This window comes from Hylobates moloch, unplaced genomic scaffold (assembly GCF_009828535.3).
Source record: "Hylobates moloch isolate HMO894 unplaced genomic scaffold, HMol_V3 SCAFFOLD_11, whole genome shotgun sequence".
In the NCBI taxonomy this organism is placed as follows: Eukaryota; Metazoa; Chordata; class Mammalia; order Primates; family Hylobatidae; genus Hylobates; species Hylobates moloch.
The window spans coordinates 16786191-16802141 of record NW_026652286.1 but is presented as its reverse complement, the minus strand read 5'-3'; the positions used below and the strand labels follow the sequence as shown (position 1 = coordinate 16802141).

Genomic DNA, 15951 nt, shown 5'->3' with positions numbered 1-15951 from the left:
CAAAGAATATATAGATGATGGTAGCTCGAACTTGGATAATGATATATAGATGGAGAGAGTTAGAATCATTTGAGATCAACTTAACAGATTCAAAGTGACAGGGCTTACTGAATATTTGCTTGGGGAAGGTAAGAGAGAGGGAGATGCCAAGAATGACTTCCAGGATTTTGAGGAGGAACACCTGAGTAGATGGCAGTAGAACCCTCTACTAGCAGAAACAAAGGAGGCATTGGTGTTGGGGTAGTATGACAGTTGCAGTTTTGGACATGTCCATGGAACATTCAAGTGAAAATGTCTAGTAGTAGGAGTGGTAGAAGGTAGTAGTAGTAATTATTTTCACTTACAACCAATTCTTCTTTTGGTAAGAACTGGGTAATAGCCATTTCAAACCACAGTTAAGTCTAATCTGGTTAGGACTAGTTCTGCTATTTATTGAAGCAAGATACATATGCTTTTAACAAAACACAGCATCAGGAGTTGAAATTCTGCGATGGCAATTACTGAGTTTGAAATGTGTTCCTTCCTAGACTTAAGTCCATAGTACATTGTTTCTCCCCAAAGAAACATTTGTATCTCAAGTCCTGGGAATAGTATAAGGTCAGAAACCTAAGATTCTGTGTTAAAGAGAATGGAAAAAGGAGACCAATAATTGATCACGTTGACTGTGAATAGCATGTCTCATGCTGTATAAAAAGGAGTCATTTTAAGTTACTGACACTGACTTCTGAAGATTTTAGTACTTCCTCATTCAGATTACTTTAAAAAAAAAAATTATTCCCCAGCAATATCCAAGGAATTACAGCAAGGTTTGTTTAAAGATTAATTCCAAAGCTCACAAAATGTCTGTTGAGGGATTATTTAAAAAACAATGGAGTAGTTTCTCTTGCCCAGGTATCCTCCTAATTTTTAAAACGCATGCATAAGTCATTTGGTATTCATTTTAATATAAAATTTACAGATATAAAATCAGACCAAAAAATATATTATTGGGTTTTAGACTTTGCTCAAATGATTTATGTAAAACAATATTTATATAGTACTCCTTAGTTAAAAACTTGGTATCTACTGGTAGAAAATAACCATTAGCAATTTGAGGCTACATTTTGAATTAAATATGGTTATGCTTGGTATAGCTCATATTGACCTTTTAACTGTCTCATTTTGTGTCTCATGATATCTAGATCAGCCAAAATTCTGTCCTTTTTTAGCCAGTTCTGTTTCCCTAATTTTTCTGCTTTCTGCAAAGCTAGAATAATCAAAATACAAGATATTTTATCAACAGTAATTTATCATGCACACCAATAATTTATAAAGAACTTTCTGCTCAAAGAAATAGATTCAATTAGAAACAAGTAATTAAAAGGTAAGGGTCATTAAAAGAAACTTCATTTGAAAGATGACAGGGCTTAAGGCATTTCTTTATGGAATGGAGTTCTTTAAGAACGATGCTGTTTTATTATATAGATTTACCATATGCAATAGCCATATTTCATTTTCCACTTCCACAAACTATTTGGAGGTGATGAAAGCCTGGCTTGGAACCATTCATTTTTTAAACATCCACCTACTGCCTAAAGGGTGCAATTCTTAAAAATGAAAACGTGCAGACAGGTCGTCCTCAGTGTGAATTAAACTCATTTGTTATTTTCTAATGTATACCATTATTCTCAGTCTTATAGACCAAGGATCTCTTTATCAACTAAATTAGACATTTTTCCACGCAGAATACTCCATTCCAGTAAGAAAAAAAACAGGCAAATGTGCAAACATGAGAGTTTAGCTATCCTTGTGCACATATTAATTGATGAACCTTCTGTTCTTTGTATAAATGTGATGTTATTATGTTGATATTATACACATTTAATTCATTTTCTTATGATGGCATAAAATGTATTTCTCTCTCCCTTCAAATACTTGCTTGAAAGAAAGCAAAAACAAAAAAGTTACCATTTGGAGATAGAAATGGTTCACCACAAGATACCCAGATGGCAATAGGATTTCTGAGGATGAGGGTAAGCAAAGACTTGTCTATACCATCCAAACTATCAGATGTCACAGGTTTTGCAAATAATCCGTTTTTCACTTTCATTCTTGGATTTTCTGGTGGAAAAATGACACATTTATCATTGTTCAGTGAATAATGAATAAATTTGTTTTCTGAATTTGTTTATTCAAAATATTTTACTATTCATTAATAATTTGATTTAAACAGGCAATGCCAAAATCAGAGGCTAATGCATAATTTTGGTCAGAAACTTCATATACAACCCAAAAAATAATAAGATTGTAAAAATGTTTTAATTTCTTTCTTACACATCACCTAGTCCTGAAAGAAATTTGAGGTGGCTTACCAAAATACTTACTCTGAAATGAAAATAATAGAGATAAAAAAATCAAGCACAGGGGAAAGGAGCATAGGAATAGACTAAAGCCAGGGATAAAGTACCTTAGTGTCCTTATATTTTAACTGAATAATAGTATCTCATTCTGCTCTTTCTTTTTTTAAAAGAACAAAGTAATATATTTAGAAGAAATAGTGTTTGGCCTATTTACTCTGATGAACATCCAATAAATATTAGATATTATTTTTATTGTTAAACAGAAATAAATACCACCCTGTTTTTACTCGCTAGAGATAAGGCAAAATTTGGGCTCTGAGCTTCCTAATGGCGAAAGCAAAGAGAAAAACACAATTTCCAGCTTCATATGGCCCACATATAGTGAGAAATTCCATAGAAAATGCACATTTCCTGTTCTGAGATCCAAGAAAAATTCATTTAAGGGTCCTCATAAAGAGGCTATTCGTGATATAGCTAACAGTACCCTGCAATAGAAAATTAATATATATTGAGAAGTTACTATATACTGGGTATTTTATTAAGGCCTTTACATACATCGTCTCATGTGATTCTAAAAATGATACTCTGAGACTCTGAGTTAGGGCTTATTATCAGTCCTCTTTTACAGATATGGTAACTGAGCTTTAGTGACATAGCTGGGTGGTGGCAGAGTAAGGATTAGAATCCAGGCCATCTGCCAACGAAGCCTGTGCTCTTAACCACTGCCTGCATAGTAAGCACTATGTTGAATTCTGACCAACTGCTGTTTCTTTAAAGTTCCTTAATGCAAACTGATGGCATAACACCAAGTCACAATTCCATAAAAGGGGGCAGCCTACTGATGGCCTTGCCTGATTTAAGGATACCCTTTAGAATATAGGGAGGAAGAGATGGAATCAAAAGAATGCCCTTTTGATAGTCCTACATTAATAATATTACTCCAATCAGGCTTTAAATAATAATTTAAAGAAGAGTGTTTGAAATTATAATTTTATAAAACCTGAAGTTCAGATATTCTGTATGCCAAATAAAGGCAGAAATACATGCTTCAGCATTCAGCTAGGGATTAAATGTTCACATAATTATTTCTTAAAACTCGTTTGAAGACAAAATAAGTAATATCCTATACACAAAAGTGATAAGTAATTTCACTCAATGTTTGGTAAATATCAACCAGGCATTGTTCTAAGTTATATATGTACGTGTGTGTATATAAATACACATATGAATATATATTCATATTTATGAGGACCAAATGAATATATTAATGATGATCAAATGAATACAGATATTGAATATATATATACACATATATATGTGTTCAAGTGAAAATATAGATATATAGATATGTTTCTATGGTTTGAATGTGTGCTTTCCAAAATTCTGGTGTTAAAATTTAATGGTCAATGTAATGATATTATGAGAGATAGAGACTTTAAGAGGTGATTAGGTCATAAGGGCTTCTCTTCTTGTGAATAGAATTAAGGCCCTTATAAAAGAGGCTTCACACAGTGCTGGGCTCTTTTGCCCTTTCTGTTTTCCATTGTGTGAGGACAAAACATTCTTCCCGTCTGGAGAATGTAACCCTCACCAGACAACCAGATCTACCAATTCAGCCTCCTGAATTGTGAGAAATAAAGTTCTGTTCTTTATAAATTAACCAGCCTGTGGTATTCTGTTACAGCAACACTAATGGACTAAGACAATTTTATCTATATAATGGAGACATATTAAATATATATATATATATACACACACACACACACACACACACATATGTGTGTGTGTGTGTGTATATATCTATATCCATGGAGTAATTGACTATTTTACAAATAGTAAAATATGTACATTTTATGTAAGAAATTTAAAATAGTAAAATATAGTTAAAAATGTATCCTAACTTTATAAATAAGAAAATTGGAACACAAGAGTAGTTAAACAACTTACCCAAGGCCATTGAGCTAGAAGTGACCAAGCTGGGATTTGAACCCTGGTATTCTGGCTCCAAAACCCAAGTTCTTAACTTCTAAATTATGCCTCTCAATACAACCGTGGAAATCTCATACTGAGAAAACTACTGAATCACTACTACCAAGACTTGCTTTTATTTAGCGGACTGTTGTTTGGGACACACACAGTTGCTGCCTTCAAATTGTAAATAGTCTAATAAGACACACAGCTATAAACAGATAGTTATCATGCAGTGTGCCCAAAAATGCAATAGATGGACATTGACTGGAGCTTCTTGGAGATAGTAAAAAGTGGAGAAGACAGAGACAGGGAAGGGGAGTTGAATGACAGTAGAAGCACAGAGAGGACACCTTCTCTTCTAATAGTAGCAAGAGATTTCCATTGATCCAGCCCCAATTTCTTAAGTGGTCTCCAGTTGGTTTTGGTTCTGAGTAAGAACAAAAAAATGATTATGTTCCATAAAGTAGCTGAACTGTCAAACATATTTTATTAATTATATGCAATTTATTGTTTCAGTGCTAAAATCAAAATTTGCATTAATTTTTAATTTTTCTTGTAATTCTGCAAGGTAAAAACAACATGACAATTTCATTGACACTCTTCGGGTCACAAAAGTAGCTTCCTATGATTTTGAAATTCTGAAAAAACTGACTAATGAAATAATCACGTTTAACGTTTTCACGATCAAGCATAAATAGAATCAGCTAAATGCTGTAGATTGTAGCCAACCTTCCATACTTTCAACAATCATCTGTTCTTTTCCAACAGGAGCTGCATCTTGCTTTTGTTTCTCAGAGTCTCTCTGGAGCAAGGATTCATCTAGAGCCCATAAAACCAAACCACGCAAGGTAAAGATTGGGGTTCCATCTTTGGTCTTTGGTATATACTTTGGAGGCCGCTCTGGCAAGCCCAGGCTGTTCCGTGCATTCTGTAAGAAGCTAGATAACACAGGCAGTAAGGATCTGACAGGCAAAGGTGATAGGACTGGGAATAATCATTAAGAGCTTGTCATTCTAAAAATCTGAAAAAAATAACTGAATTTGAGAAAATAGAAAGCTGAATTACTACTGATGTTGACCTTTGACTAGAGACTATTTTCGATATTAGATTGTTCTACCTAATTTCACAACAGTAGTCTAATCCAACTGTAAATTTCCTAGCTCCACAAATTTAACATGGCAGCTGACATATATTAATATATTTTAGCATCAGAGTATCTTCTAAGAATTGTTCAACTTAAAAATCCACTTTCAAATTTGTTGCTTTATGTTATACAACTGTTGTAATACTTCATACTGATAAACCACTTTAAAATGAGTAAGTAGTTAACCTTCAAACCAAGAACTGACAGGTATTATTACCTCCATTTTGCAGATGGAAAAACAGGATGAAAGATTAAAATTTTTGCCCAAGACCATAAAAGCCAGCTGCGGACTCCTGGGTGAATCTTGGAGTTGCTAACTTCTGTATTTTGCTTAGTCTATTGAATAACAATACCTTAATTAAAAAAAAAATATTTTCAGCCTAAGAGGTGAGGGAATAGATACGTGTGCTTGCAAGGAAATCTGCAGGGTAACTCCATATCATATCAAACATCACTTGTAAAACACATTGCTAAAGGCATTGGCCAGAGTGAATAGTCAAGATAATCACCAAGTAGTGCAAGGACAAAGCTGGGCTTGGGCCTTCTAGGTTCTTCTCTCTTCCTATGACTTTGAGGAGCAACCCCCAAGGTAGACCACGTAGTTCCTCCTAACACAGCCACTGTTTCCCCAATTTGAAAATAAAATAAAACATCCTATCAACAAATAAATGTCCAGATACTCCAGATGGTGAATGAGGTGGCATCTCTTGGATGATTCAGATGACATACAACTTGAAGCTGGCATGAGAAACAAGGCAGAAAAAGGCATTCCGTCTATCACAAGAAGGAAGAAAATCCAGTAGCTTTGTTTTCCTCTTTCTTATAGATCTCTTCTCTGGAGCCAATCTAAAAACTGAATTCTGGTTTCTAGTTTTTCTAAGTCTGTATCCACTGACACACAATCAAATAAAATGTCTTTAAGTAAACAGAGTTCTTGATCTCATCAGCTTTAACTGGTGAATCTGGCCAGGGACATTTATCACTCAATCCCACCGCTTTTTCTTTAAGAAGAATTGCCATTATCATTACGTCTGAAGATGCAAGCAGCATTTAAGTGACAGCCACTTACAATAGGGAATGTTCCAGCCACAATTAACTTCCCATTACAATATCCATCCCAATTTTTGTATGCAATTATTTTCACTGCCTTCTGCTGTGTGGCTGCCATGGTACTGTGAGATGCAGCTTGCGTGCAGGTCTTCATCTGTAAAGACAATAGATGTGCTTGGTAATAACTTAGAGTTTTTTCAGCCTTGTCACATGACAAATCAACCTAATTTTTTAAAAAATAAATTGTACATTTACTCAAACTTTCTTGTTTTAGTTTGCTACACTTTAGTCTCTTAATAAATGTGTGTATACGTGTGTGCTGTCTACATTTTGCAATGCTCTCTTCATGTGTTATAGATATTGAATACCAGAGTCAGAGGATGTTGGATCCAAATTCTTCATTTCCCTCCCAGGCCTGTCACTCAGTCACTAGGTGATTTTGGGCATCTGACTTGTGTTTCTGGCATTCTCTTGTTTTTGTTTGTTTGTTTATTGTTTTTTTGCTTTCTCTTTGCCGTGGCCAGAGAGAGGCTGGATTAAAGTAATAATACACTAACATTACAGATAGCCTCTGAATTTTTAACTTCAGGATGATTCCACCATATGGTGGAAGATGTTGATGAATGGGGACGGGAATGGTTGTAGCTTTAAATACATGGTAGTAAGGGTGGTGAACACCACTCTTCTGCTTTTCCTTTTGATCCCAACCTAGGACGCTGCCCTCAGGGCAAAGTTCTGTCTGAAATTCTGTAGCATTGGGGATTCTTTCCAACCAACTCCTCACCATCTCCTTAAGATTATCCTACTATCTTCAAAGCAAACCCGATGCTTTCAGGTTTCCCAGAGGACTGACTTCCTTTCTCCTTCAGAGCTATTACTTCTGTTGATGTTTTTTGTAACCCCAATGCGTATCAGGATTAGGGAAGGGAGGAGGGTGATCTGGGGATGGGGTGAGCAAGCCCCGAAGAGCACACCAGACTGGAAGATATATTCCACCTTTTAGGAATCGCTCCTTTTTATTCAGGTGTGTAAGTTCCCTTAGTTTTTACTTCTATAGTTGAAAGGGAGGGTTTTTTAAATGGTACCATTTTAAACAAAGGTTATAGGAAAGTGGTAGAGTTTTTTTTTTTTTTTTTTTCCTCCATGAACTCTAAATACTGCTAGACATAGATGTGTGAATTCAGGCACCCAACCTCAACAGTCATTAAAAACAACACATCCAATTCCCCCTGAAATGTTCCATAGTAGTAAAAAGAAGTTTTTTCCTGTGGATATAGGCAAAAAGCTGTTCCACGAAGTAAAGACTTGCAGTTGCTTCCTCACCTAAAAGCAACACTGAGAACAGTGAAATATGTCAGTAAATGATTAAAGCTGCAGAAGTGCCCAATTAACTTCAAAGAGTCTATTGAACTATTAATAGACAATGCATTTTAAATTACAATGGGGAAAAGGAAATCAATGCAGGTAGAATGGTAAAGGTGCATCTGAGGAAGATGAATTGGATGAGTGGAGATGAACTTGAGTGCAAGGCAGATAATGAATGCATCAAAGTTTCCAAATTGTTGCCATACATGCATTAGCAGAGCTCAGATCATTACATACCTCAGCCATACTGATGACCTTGAAGGGCCCTTGTAAGAAGGGCTTCTGAGTCTTGGTGCCTGAAATACAGAGGAATGGAACACCTGGAAGCAATTGTTTCAGTCCTTTCTCTGTTCTCATGGATTGTCCACAAGCCAAGCAGAGCATAGCTTTTCTCTTTCCATCAGGTGAGAGAGAACAGTATGCCTAAAATGAGAGACAAAGATGGCTTTACATAGGAGCATCTAAGTTGTTATAGCATTGCTGTAGAACATTTCACAATATAAATATAGCACTTTTAACACCCCAAAATGCTAAATTTAAAAATTTATGCTAAATTTAAATTTAGCATAAATTTAGCCAAAACGCTAAATTAAAAAATTTAAAGTATTTCCAAATTCTGTAATGACAATTCAACACCAATGAATATAAACTCTGTGCAAAATCAGCTTCTTGGAGATGGCCAGCTCCAGATTTGGGGCAAGAAATATACAAGACAATCAAGGAATATCTTGTGTCCTGAAAGAAAAGAAGCCATCATCATGTCCAAAAGACACAGGAGCCAACATGAAGGAGCCTCCACTGCCCCAAAATGGGACAATTAGGGAGCAACAGAAAGACTGATAACTAAAACATTTTGAAAATGTTTAAATATATAAAATCCTATGAGTTTTAATGATGGTAACAATATAAATAAAAACAAATAAACCCCAAGCCAATAAAAACAAAACTGCAACTTTTCAGAGACTGTTGGAAGTAAACTGGCATCAATTTAAAACTCTACAAACTGGCCACTAGAAATTGTGGCAGATTATTTGTAAAGATGGCTACAATAAAACCATCCCACTCTTATTTGCATGCCCTTTTAAAATGTGACATTTTTGGTTCTCCAATCGGGAAGTAGAATCTTTCTCCTTTTCTTCTTTCCTTGAATCTGGGAAAGGCCATGTGACTTGCTTTGGCCAACATAGCACTAACAAATGTGATGCAAGCATATGCGTAAGAAGTGCTTGCACATTGGAGCTTATTCTCTTTTAGCTGCCATTGGAACCCCAAGACCACAATGTAAACAAACTTGAGCTAGCCTGCTCAAGAAGACATGTAGTTGAAGAATCAATGTTCCCAGCTAACAGCCTGCCAACCACCAGATGGTGAGGGATGCCATCTTTGACCATCCAGTCCCCATAAAAACACTCAACTACTAAAGAACCACCAGATGACTGTAGCCACATTAGTGACCTGGGACAAGACCAGCAGAACTGCCCAGCTGACCCCAGCTCTAATCGCTGGCTCACAAAGCAAAAAATGGGTCTTTTATTCAAGCCACTAAATTTTCAGGGGTTTTGTTACACTGCAATAGATAAGTGAGATCAATAGAAAGAATTAGGCGTTCATCCTACCTCCCCTTACAACCATATGTTTGAGTAGTCAAATATTGAATTGATGAGCTAAAGTTCTTCCTTCTATTAAAAGTTTAGTTAATCAACGTAGGAAAAAATGATAGAATTAGACAAAATTCACCCTTTTGAAAGAAGAGGGCAACACTAAGTGAAATGTCTTTGGGGAATTTTTAAACATGAAATCAGGTTGTAAACACCTGAACCCACTCATAACTATCATCACTGAAAATGGAAAACCCACACATTGCCTATGTGAGTGATAAATAGGAAACATGCGGGAAAACCTATGAAGATTCTGGCCCAAAAAAATATTAAACATAAATCTAACTACAACTATAGGACTCAATTCCATTTACAGAAATTATGAGGGATGGGGAAACAAGTCAAAGGATGCCACAAAGAAGAAAGTAAACAAATCCCATTAAGGGGCATTCAATATGAAAATGGAGCCAGACTACGCAACTGAGTGTCACATAGAGACCTTATTTGAATCTTGACACAAACCAACAAACCATAAAAATAAATTTTAGGGCAACCTGGGAAATTTGATTAAGGATAGAGTATTAGATGGCCAAAGAATTATTGTTAATCTTGTTAGCTGTGGGAATGGTATGATAAGTATGTCAGAAAATGTCCAAAATTTTTGGAAGTATGTGATTTATATGGAGGCGAAATAATATAATGTCTGGGGTTGGCAAACATGGCAAAACCTAGATAATAGTTAAATATGAATGATGGATAAATGAAGACTTATTTCCCTAGTCTCTCTACTTTGGAATATGTATGAAAATTTCAATAATAAAAATTTTAAGTACATTAGATTAATATAAACTACCTAATTTGTTTTTTTCTCACAATTTTCCTTCATTCTTTCCTACCAGAATCAGAGTCTAAGTGATTTCACTCAAAAATCAGCATTCAACTTGCATGAACATACAGTTTTCTAGGGAAAAAAATTTTCTCATTTTATTAAATTACTCTCTTTTACCCTATTTTTCTTTTACCTTTGAGAGGAAGGAACCACTTACTGGTTGATCAATGTTTTCTTCTTTAATCACAGATGATGTACAGACACCAGCGTAATTTGCTGATGTAATTTCCTTATCCAAAGCAGTGCTATGAAAAGCCACAAGTGCTTTTACATTTTTCATGTAATGCCACTTGTGATTGGCAGCTCCATTGTTGTATGGCTTATATTTCTGAAAAAAGAGGCAAAATATGGAGTCAAATGGGTTCATGTGAGGGTTATAGTAGTCTTGTTTTTCATTGCATATATCCAGAAAGTGCAGATAATTACCATAATCCTACCACGCAGTGACAACTACTAGTCTTGAAATTTTAATGATTAGATATGAAAACTTTTATATGTTTATAAATACAATTATTTGATTTACAAAAATAGAATCTTAAAATGCATACCATTTGGTAACTGCAATTTTTTTCTTTTTCTTTTTTTTTTTTTTTGAGACGGAGTCTCACTCTGTCGCCCAGGCTGGAGTGCAGTGGCGCGATCTCGGCTCACTGCAAGCTCCGCCTCCTGGGTTCACGCCATTCTCCTGCCTCAGCCTCTCCGAGTAGCTGGGACTACAGGCGCCCGCCACCACGCCCGGCTAATTTTTTTGTATTTTTAGTAGAGACGGGGTTTCACAGTGGTCTCGATCTCCTGACCTCATGATCCGCCCGCCTCGGCCTCCCAAAGTGCTGGGATTACAAGCGTGAGCCACCGCGCCCGGCCTTAACAATATTCCCTGAACCTTTTTCTAACATCTTTTAAAAATATATACCATTTCATTTTAGGGATATTTTACTAATCTCCAATAGTTAAACATGTAGGTTCTTTCTCAAAATTTCTCTAAAATAAACAAATAGTGTAAATAAATATTTGGGAAATCCATGATAATTTTTTAGGACACATTTCTAGAAGTAGAGTTGCTGATAAAAATCATTTTAAAGATTATATCAAAATGCCTTCTAAAGAAATTATTTTACCTTGTACTTGTGCCAATAATATACTAAATGACCCATTTTCCTTACATTCTTGCCAAAAAATGGGCAATATTTCCAAAACATGAATATAATAAATGAAAAAAGTACTTTGTTGATATTTTAATTTACATTTCATTGATTATCAAAGAGGTTTATTTTTTAAGTACATTCAGTTAAACATGTAACAGAAACAATATATTTATTCTAATTGTGAAAGTTGGCTCAAGTACAAGTAAAGAAATAGTTTCAATTTAACAGAACTTAAACCAGTAGATTAGTTCTAACTAAATATGTCATAACACCTCAAGGAACTTTTATAATTAATAACATCTGCTTTACCAAGCGAGAGCTTAATAGCAGAGAAGAAAATAAATGAGTCCCAAGAATTGATTTAATGGGCCAGACAATAAAGCCTCCCTCAGAGGCCTGAAAAACCAAAGACTATATTTTCAAGGGACAGAAAAGGGTCTAGTAGCATTAACCTACCATGCCTCATTTTTATTATTTTACATGAACTTTAATATTTTCTCACAAACCAGTTGTTTCAATAAATACAACACCAGCAACAAAAAATTCTTGAAAGGTAATCCAAATTACCTTGGGGTCAAATTATTTCTTATGAAATGGCTACCTTGGGAGAAATCATCCATATCTATAATTTTATGAAAATGATTAAGGTACTAAAATTGTATGTGTACGAGGTTGTATCTCACTGTGGTCTGTACTGAAGAGGCACCTGACAGAGAAGAATGTAATGTTATATGTACTCTATCTCCTAGAATAATTTTTTAGTCCATATTTATCACCAGGATAGAAGACTTAATTAAGCTTTGGTATTTGTCCAGATTGCTATGTCTCAATTTTGGATTCACAGCCTGCAAAACAAGTTGCCTCATTGCTATTAAAAACACAGAATGAAACAAATGTTATTTGGAGGCAATCTATTCTGTTCAACAAGAGGATGGAAAATACTGAGGAGGACACAGAAAGTAAATGCAAAGCAGGAATGCTTCTTCACTTTCTCCCTTACTAGCAAGGAAAAACATATTCGTTTAGGAGTGGTTTTGGTTATAAGCATGCGAGAATGACAGAAAAATGTGAAAAAAAAAAAAAAAAGACCTTTCTAGGTCTTTGTCCAAAACTCAAATGAAGCCAGACTTCTCTGGAGTCTCCATAAATTGTCTGGCTGCTATAAGCATTTGCAACAGTGAATGAAAAGAGAATTTCAAATGGGTCGTTTGGTAGAATTAACATTGAGGATCTTGCATCCTTCGGGAAGACCTCTCTGACTAGGTTCTTTCTCTCCAGCTGCCAAGGCCTTTAGAAACGGGAGCCTTGCATATGTTCCTGATTATCAAATTTAGGTGCATCTAATAGCCATCCACCTGCCTGCAGCCCCCACTGAGATCATAAGCTTGATGAATGTTGTTGGGACAGTTTCTCATGCTTGCCATTGGGTTTGATTTCGCTAACTAGCATAGTGCCTGACATGCAGCAAGCCCACAATCACCATCTGTTGGATTAAACTAAATTAGGAGGTATATGAACATGTTCAATTTAAAATCTACGCAGACTATTGTAAATATTTTAACAACATTCAAATAGGATTCTATGACATATTTTTTCCTCCGCTACAAGGAAGCATAAAGCTTTACTTAAATTTAATTAAAAGGCCATGACTAATCTTTAGCCATATATAGCTTACCTGAACAATAACTGGACAGCCACAAACTTCATTTCTAGTCTTGGTCATAGAGACTGCCAGCACAAGGTCAGGGTTACTCACCAGGTGAAGGGTCCTTGGGAAAACAAGATTAGCCATATTATAAAGTAGCATGACCAGATTAGATCTCCCTCTGTGCCACTTAGCACTGTGTTGCCTCTCAGCTCCATGCATGCTCTGTAATAATGAATGTGAATCCTTTAAGAATTTCTCCCCTACAGTAAGTGTGATGTTAAGCTTTCTCAGTAGAGAGTGCTGGAAGAAGACTGCAGGATGAAGGGGCTCTCCTGCTCCTTCTGGCTGTGGCAGGGGGTCAGCAGTTGGGAGTGAGAAGACCCAATGATGCTTTGTTCCAGCCAGGTGCCCAGGAAGCAGGTCTCCCGGCACCTTCATAGCCCGGGCTTGCCTATTGCTCTTTTGCTCACTTTCTCCTGACATGGACACCACATGCTTCAGGCCTCCTAGTATACCACCATTTCATTCCCTCTGCAGGCTGCTGTGCCCAGCAACAGACTGCACCCCCCTATATGTTCCAGAATAGTATGTCCTGCTCACTCAGTGTTATGGTTTGAATGCCCCTCCAAAACTCATGTTGAAACTTAATTCCCAATGTGGCAGTATTAAGAAATGGAGTATTTAAGAGGTGATTGGATCAAGAGGGGTCTGCCTGGATTAATCCACAGATGAAAGGGTTAATGGATTAATAGGTCATAATGGGAGTGAAACTAGTGGGTTTATAAGAAAAGGAATGTGACATGATGTTCTGTGCTGTATGATGCCCTGTGCCATATGATGACCTGTGCCATCTCAGGGCTCTAGAGAGCCCCCCGCTGCAAGAAAGCTCTCACCAGATGCACCCCTCAACAATGGACTTGCCAACCCCCAGAACTGTAAGAAATAAATTTCATTTCTTATAAATTACCCAGTTTCAGGTATTCTTTTTTTTTTTTCTTTTCTGAGATGGAGATTCACTCTGTCACCCGGGTTGGAGTGCAGTGTCATGATCTTAACTCACTGCAACCTCTACCTCTTGGGTTCAAGCAATTCTTCTGCCTCAGCCTCCTGAGTAGCTGGTACTACAGGCATGTGCCACTACGCCCAGCTAATTTTTGTATTTTTAGTAGAGATGGGGTTTCACCATGTTGGCCAGGCTGGTCCAGCCAGGTGATCTCAGGTGATCCTCCCACCTCAGCCTCCCAAAGTGCTGGGATAACAGGCATGAGCCACCATGCCCAGCCCTGTTTTAGTTATTCTAAGGAACAGAAAATAGACTAAGACATCCAGCCACCACAGACAAGCTCTGGCCAGGTATGCCAGCAAAACTGCTCTGCAATTCAGTGGAATGGAACCATACCTTTTCTAATGAGTCCTGAACCCCAGCCTTGGGGAAGGGACCCCATTGCAAGTTTATCCTTTCTTGGACAATCTCCTTCAGCCATAGGGTGATATATATTATATACATATGTAATGTACATGGGTATATATACCCTGATTTACTAGCCTGGGTAAAATATGGAGGATAAAAAGACTGTGGTTAACATAAATGGAATTTTCCATTGAGTTCTACTACATAGTATAGCCCACGGTTCTCTAGGTTTCACCTTTTAAAAGGCACCCATCTACATGAAAGAGAAAAAAGCAATATGCTAAGGGAAGATGTGCAATAAAGCTCAGAATTACTGTCACTGTGCAAACACACTTCTGCCATGGGACATATATTGTTCTGAATCATGCCCACACCTAATCAACAAGACTTCTGCAAAAACTCTCGGCCGGGCACGGTGGCTCACGCTTGTAATCCCAGCACTTTGGGAGGCCAAGGTGGGTGGATCACGAGGTCAGGAGATCGAGACCATGGTGAAACCCTGTCTCTACTAAAAATACAAAAAATTAGCCGGGCATGGTGGCGGGCACCTGTAGTCTCAGCTACTCGGAGAGGCTGAAGCAGGAGAATGGTGTGAACCCGGGAGGCAGAGCTTGCAGTGAGCCGAGATCACGCCACTGCACTCCTCCAGCCTGGCGACAGAGACTGTCTCAAAACAAAAAAACTCTTTTGTCCAAGTCTGTCTGGGTGTCCCTAGAGGGTGACTTGTGCTTATCAGCAAATCCTGTCCCACTGGGCCCCCTGATGCTCCACCTCTTCTCTCTGGACTCTGACGTTTCCAATGAGGGATCAACCAATATCACCATCTCCCTTCTACTAACTGCCTCTCTTTTCCGTGGCTTGACATGAGGAGCTCCCAAGACGACAAAAGTACAGAATGTTCTGCAAAGTGGGAAGAGATGGAAAGAAACTGTCCTTCTCTTTTGTGTTACACATGGTTAGATTTTCCAAGGCAGTGATACACATGATTCAACATCTCATAGAGTTTTAGGCAGACAGACACTGAGCAAGATTCAGAACTAGTATTCTCTTCCAATGACCAAGTATTCCTGGGTCAAACTCATTATGCAATGGCTTTCTCTTGCCGTAGGGTCACATTCTCATTCCCCATGCATGTCCACCCGAATTTATCAGCCATGCTCAAACTGCAATTTAGATTTAAGTGGGGACCTCTACTATAATACAGAAAGCCAAGGCAGTAATATAAATTGCTAAATACAATGTAGAAATGAGGAAACACTAGGATGTCAGCTCCATAAGAGTAAAGATTTTTTATCTGTTTTGTTCTTTGTAAAGCAACAGCTCCTAAAACACTGCCCTCAATAACCCTTGGCAGCTGAATGTATGAATTCTGGTTCCATATGGCAAACCAT

General features: G+C 37.1%; 1 protein-coding gene across 1 annotated transcript in view; it reads right to left on the bottom strand.

Moving 5' to 3' along the window:
* The window catches only part of DCDC1 (doublecortin domain containing 1), a 486974-nt gene that overhangs the window by 19740 nt on the left and 451283 nt on the right, over window positions 1-15951 (bottom strand). The window contains 8 exon segments of the mRNA XM_058424526.1: window positions 1145-1246; window positions 1948-2100; window positions 5040-5190; window positions 5192-5248; window positions 6524-6727; window positions 8107-8292; window positions 10514-10684; window positions 13177-13270. Coding sequence (XP_058280509.1) covers window positions 1145-1246; window positions 1948-2100; window positions 5040-5190; window positions 5192-5248; window positions 6524-6727; window positions 8107-8292; window positions 10514-10684; window positions 13177-13270 — 1118 coding nt within the window.